Raw genomic sequence first — 6,000 nt, 5'->3', positions numbered from 1 at the left:
ACCTGACCAAAGTGTTAATTGCCTCAACTTATGCTGGTTTGAAACCATTTGACAACTGGGCTATAGCCGAATGATGGCTACAGCACGGTTGTCCAGTTCTGGGAGGGTGTCATATGACGTCCTTATAGAACGCACCCCCCGCAGCACACACCCCGCGCTGTCTGTGATGTCTGTGTCCTATGGCCACAGCTGATCACATGTCAAGGCAAAGTGGCCTTTTACCACGCGATCAGCTGTGTCCAATGACACAGGTGATCACAAAGTAAATACAGTTGACGGTTATCCGCAGCACTTTCCTCACACGTGACAGCGTGAGGAAAGTACTGCCGATAACCAGCAAGTGTCACAGAGGACATCTGCACTGACAATCAGGGCACTTATTATCAGTGCCTGGATTATCAGTGAAGCCCCAAAAGCGCCCAGCAGTAGCACCCATCAATGACAGCAGTGCCGCCCATCAATGCCACCTATCAGTGCCAATCAGTGCTGCATACCAGTGCAGCATCATCAGTGCCTCCTCATTAATTCCCTCCATTGCCACCTCATCAGTGCAACCTGTTGGTGCCCATTAGAGCTGCCTATGAGTGCCTCTTCATCAGTGCCCATCAGTGCTGCCTATCAGTGCAGCCTCATCAACACACATCAGTGAAGGAGAAAATGTATGAACAGGAGCCAGGCGCTGTGTAGTTTTGTGATAAAAATAATACACCTTGTATGGAGGTGTGCCTTTAATAAGTCATATGGTAAAACAATAAATAACCAGCCTGTGGCTTTAGGAAGCCAGGTTCCAAGATGGACGGCCCGTCCGCTCAGAGGGAAGCAGTGGAGTAGAATGCCTGTCAGTGCAGGGACCACGTTTACCCGACGTCCCAGCGTCCTGGATGACGTCACCACGATGTGGAGAGACGGAGGGGGGGAACTCTTGCTGGAGCCGCAGGTTTAGAAGGAAGAGGCCGGTTGCTGGGACAACATGTTTCGCGCGCATGCGCTTTGTTAGGACAAAGCGCATGTGCGCGAAACATGTTGTCCCAGCAACCGGCCTCTTCCTTCTAAAGCTGCGGCTCCAGCAAGACTTCCCCCCCTCCGTCTCTCCACATCGTGGTGACGTCATCCAGGACGCTGGGACGTCGGGTAAACGTGGTCCCTGCACTGACAGGCATTCTACTCCACTGCTTCCCTCTGAGCGGACGGGCCGTCCATCTTGGAACCTGGCTTCCTAAAGCCACAGGCTGGTTATTTATTGTTTTACCATATGACTTATTAAAGGCACACCTCCATACAAGGTGTATTATTTTTATCACAAAACTACACAGCGCCTGGCTCCTGTTCATACCTCCCACAAACCGATGTGTTTTTACCATGGCAGCAGTGAGTTTTTTCCCCACCAATCATAGTTGACATATACCATTCACTTATTTCCTTTGGGACACATCTGTGCGCTTTTATCCAGAAGGAGAAAATGTACCTGTTTGCAAAATTTTATAATAGAAGCAAAGAAAAACTGTTTTTTTCCCAAATGTTTTGTATTTTTTCATTTATAGTGCAAAAAATAAAAACCCCAGTGGTGATTAAATACCACCAAAAGAAAGCTCTATTTGTGTGAAAAAAATTATAAAAATTTCACATGGGTACAGTTTTGCATGACCGCGCAATTGTCATTCAAAGTGCAACAGCACTGAAAGCTGAAAAGGGGGTAAAAGTGCCCGGTAAGCAAGTGGTTAATAAAGTTCTTCTATAACCACTAGCCTACAGGGCACTTATACCCCCTAACCTGCCCAGGCCAATTTTCAGCTTTCAACGCTGTCACACTTTGAATGACAATTGCGCGGTCATGCAACACTGTACCCATATGAAATTTTTATCAATTTTTTGAGACAGATAGAGCTTTCGTTTGGTGGTATTTAATCACCTCTGGGTTTTTTATTTTTTGCTAAACAAACCAAAAATTTTTTTTCTTAGTTTTTGTTATAACATTTTGTAAATAAGTGATTTTTCTCCTTCACTGATGTGCGCTAATGAGGCTGCACTGATGGGCACTGATAGGTGGAACTGATGAGGAGGCACTAGTAGGTGGCACTGATGGGCATTGACAGGCATCACTGATGGGCACTGAAAGGCAGAACTCATATATGGAACTGATAGGCGGCACTGACTGGCACTGATAGGCAGCACTGACTGGCGCTGTTAGATGGCACTGACTGGCACTGTTAGGCAGCACTGATGGGCACTGATAGGCAGCACTGACTGGCACTGATAGGTGGCACTGATAGGTGGCACTGACTGGCATTGATAGGTGGCACTGACTGGCACTGATGGGTGACACTGAAAGGCAGCTCAGATGGGCACTGCTATGTGGCATTGATGTGCACTGGTAGGCACTGCTATGTGGCACTGATGAGGCCTTGATGGGCACTGGCAGGTGGCACTGATGGACACTGACAGGTGGCACTGCTGGGGCTACACAGATCATTAGGGCACACTGATCATTAGTTCCCTGATGATCAGTGTACATGTCCCCTCTGAGGAATGCCGATTACCGGCTCTCCTCTCCTCTCAAGCTGTCAGCATGACAACTCATGAGAAATGCTGATAACCGGCATCTCCCTATTTACATGTGATCAGCTGTGATTGGACACAGCTGATCACATGACTGAGCCGACATCTTCGGCTCTTTCCGTTGATCGGTGATCCGCTGTGTCCGAGAGACACAGCGCACCACCGATCACCGCGCTGCGCGCTCCCGTAGCTGCGCATGCGCGGTTAGAATGGTAGGACGTCATATGACGTCCTCCCAGAACGAGAGAACCACCTCGCGCCCGTCATTACCTTATATGGCGGGCAGGAGGTGGTTAAAATAGGCTGAGCCCAAACCTCAGTCATTTACTAGTGAATTGAACAAAAAACAAAATGACTAGATTCTCCCATCCACACATTTAACACCGCCCTGCTAACCAACAGTACTTTGCCCTACTGATTCCTGATTCTGTATACTGTCCCGCTGACCTTCCATCCCCTGCCCCCCTGACAATTTTACTGCACCCCCATATCTGACCGGCTAGATCCGGCCCTGACTTAAATTGAATTTGATCAAGGTGAGTCAATTGGCCAGGGTGGAAAATTATCGACCACTTTTTTGTTAATTGGCAGCACACGATTGTACTTCGATCAATCAGATTATGAAATTACAAGGTGAAGACAGAGGGGTGATCAATACTTCCTTCGTCTCTGGGGTACATCAATCAAATGGGTTGTCAGCTATTAGTCAGTTATCCCTATTGGAAGAGATTGATCAACAGAAGAAATTGATCATTTATGGAAGTGTGTATGGCCTCCATAAATGATACTCTACAATCAGATCGTATTAATGCCCTGTACACACGATAAGAAAGTCGGACGTATGATCATCAGGCTTTTTTTTGCATGCTAGTCTCCATATTTTACGAAACTTACGAAAATTTTCATATGAAAGAAAAAAAATTAGAAAGTGAAGTAATGTATTGTATTATATTTGTATTGTATTTGTCGGAAGACTACTGTATTGAGTAAATGAAAATTGCACGAGAAACATTTTCGTGCTTGTGCCTTTGGATATTGTCATATGAATTGGGCAGCACAATGGCTAAATGGTTAGCGCTTCTGCCTAGCAGTACTAGCGTCGTTGGATCAAATCCCAGCCACGGCACCACCTGCCTGGAGTTTGCATGTTCTGCCTGTGCCTGCGTGGGTTTCCTCCCACACTCCAAAGACATGCTGGTAGGTGAATTGGATCGTGTCTAAATTGGCCCTAGTATGTGTATGTATGAATGTGAGTTAGGGACCTTAGATTGTACGCCCTCAGGGGCAGACTGACCATTTGGAAACTCGGGCGCTGCCCGAGGGCCTGGGGTCAGCAGAGGGCCCCATGAGATGCCCCTGGTATCTTTTTCATAGGCTTTTTTGAGTTTGGGCAAGGACACGGGGCCCCATGATCCCCTATTGCCCGGGGGCCCCATGAGTTGTCAATCCGCCCCTGTACGCCCCTTGAGGGTTAGGGACTGATGTGAAAGTACAATATATATGTAAAGCGCTGCGTAAATTAACGCTATATAAGTACCTGGAATAAATAGTCGTGATTGGCTCTTGAAAGCTGTGTATGAACGATCAGATTATTGGACGATCGATCCTCATAGGACAATTTTTGTATGAGTTTCTGAGTGTAATAGCTAATAGCGAGCTTAATGAAATAAAATGCACGTGTTCGGTATCAGCTGCTGCATTGCCAGCCCCCTGATTTCAGCTCCCCCAGAACATATCTATAGGGGGGGAGTTTCTCATGAGCTCCGATCTCTGATCTGTTCTCCTGTGACCAGGACATCCCCCGACCGGGCTCAGACCAATCCAGTGCCAGGATTGGGCAGTAGAGGGGGCTCGTCTCCCCGCCCCTCCTCTACATGTCCCTTGCTCTGCGATCCCACTGTCACCATCATCATCATGTCCGGGCAGTTGGTGTCACTGGAGGGGCTCCTGGAGAAACATCTCCCGGCTGAACAACTCAGCGAGGTATGGAGGATCCTGTACGGGAAGGAGCTCAGGTGAGATCACATGATCCTCTGTATGGAGGTCAGATGGTGGTGTCAGATGTCATCTTGTAGTAGGGGAATGACAGCTGACATCACACTGATCTCCCAGGACACCAGCACTAGTATAGTACAGGACACTTTGTTATATCAATAACCACCCTCTGTGGAATATGGGAATCATAACCAGTTTATGTGATTCTTGTATACATTGTAGGCAAATGGAAACAAAGTTTAGTTACAGCTGCGGAATTCAACACCAGAAAATCCTCACAGTGGTATAACTCCAGATCATGTGACCCCATAGCAAAATATTGATGGGCCCACCGCAGTGGCCCCCCTTCCCTTAAAAGGCTCATTCACATCACAACGCATGCATTAACACGTGTACTTTGCCGTACATTGCATTTTTTGTAATGCGTAGTAATGCAACGGCATGCATTTTACATGTGTTACTTTTGGTAGGTTTTTACCTTGATTTGCCTTCCATTTATGTGTGTTTGTGCACATTTCTTACATTTGTGCTGCACTGAAAAAAAAGTAGTACCTGCCACACTTTTTTTCAGTGTTGTACAAAGGCAATGCTACATGCTGGTGTGAACATCCGATTGCCTCTCGGGGGATCAGGAAGGATTTTTTTTTTCCCAGCAGGAGCAAATTGGATCATGCTTTGCTGGGTTTTTTTGCCTTCCTCTGGATCAACTGTGGGTGTAGGATTATAACTTTTTTTTTTTCTATGGTTGAACTGGATGGACTTTTGTCCTTTTTCAGCCAGACTAACTATGTAACTATGTAACTACATTCATAAGGAACAATTATTTTTTGGTTGCAATGCATTGGGAATGTGTTCATAAACGCACCCAGTGCATCTGGTGTGAGTGACCCCAAAGAGGAACTTCGATCTCCAGTAATGGTTCCCATCTCCAGTGACCAGGCTGAGACCTGCAGCACACCTATACACTCATGGGCAGGGGCGGACTGACCATTTGGAAACTCGGGCACTGCCCGAGGGCCCGGGGTCAGTAGGGGGCCCCATGAGATGCCCCTGATACCTTTTTCATAGGCTTTTTTGAGTTTGGGCAAGGACACAGGGGCCCCATGATCCCTTATTGCCTGGGGGCCCCATGAGTTGTCAGTCCGCCCCTGCTCATGGGCTTTTCTGCACATGCATAGATATCCTGAGAACTGGAACCTCCATACCTAGGGTTGCCACCTCATCCCTTTAAAACCGAACACATATTGATTACACAAGTTCTGTGACTGATTAAGGTGGCAATAAACTCACTTAGTGCCTTATCTGCATTAAATTAGCCTCAGAACCTGTGTAATTAATATGTGTTCGGGTTTAAAGGGATGAGGTGGCAACCCTATCCATACCTGTGGCATCCTCATGCATGCACAGGTACTTACTGTATATAGCGCCATCAATTTACGTAGATTTTTA

At 47.0% G+C, this 6,000-nt stretch overlaps 1 protein-coding gene across 2 annotated transcripts in view; it reads left to right on the top strand.

Moving 5' to 3' along the window:
* The first annotated feature begins 4,413 nt into the window (after positions 1 to 4,413).
* UPB1 (beta-ureidopropionase 1) overlaps positions 4,414 to 6,000 on the top strand; it is a 41,699-nt gene continuing 40,112 nt past the window's right edge. For both annotated transcript variants that reach the window (XM_089653227.1, XM_089653226.1), the window contains exon 1: positions 4,414 to 4,571. In XM_089653227.1, coding sequence (XP_089509353.1) covers positions 4,471 to 4,571 — 101 coding nt within the window. In that variant the 5' untranslated portion in view covers positions 4,414 to 4,470. The remainder of the gene's footprint in view (positions 4,572 to 6,000) is intronic.

Source organism: Staurois parvus, unplaced genomic scaffold (genome assembly GCF_062004578.1).
Source record: "Staurois parvus isolate SC_StPar_1 unplaced genomic scaffold, SC_StPar_1.0 ptg000704l, whole genome shotgun sequence".
Classification (NCBI taxonomy): domain Eukaryota; kingdom Metazoa; phylum Chordata; class Amphibia; order Anura; family Ranidae; genus Staurois; species Staurois parvus.
The sequence above is the reverse complement of the archived record's forward strand: the minus strand, read 5'-3'. Positions and strand labels throughout refer to the sequence as shown.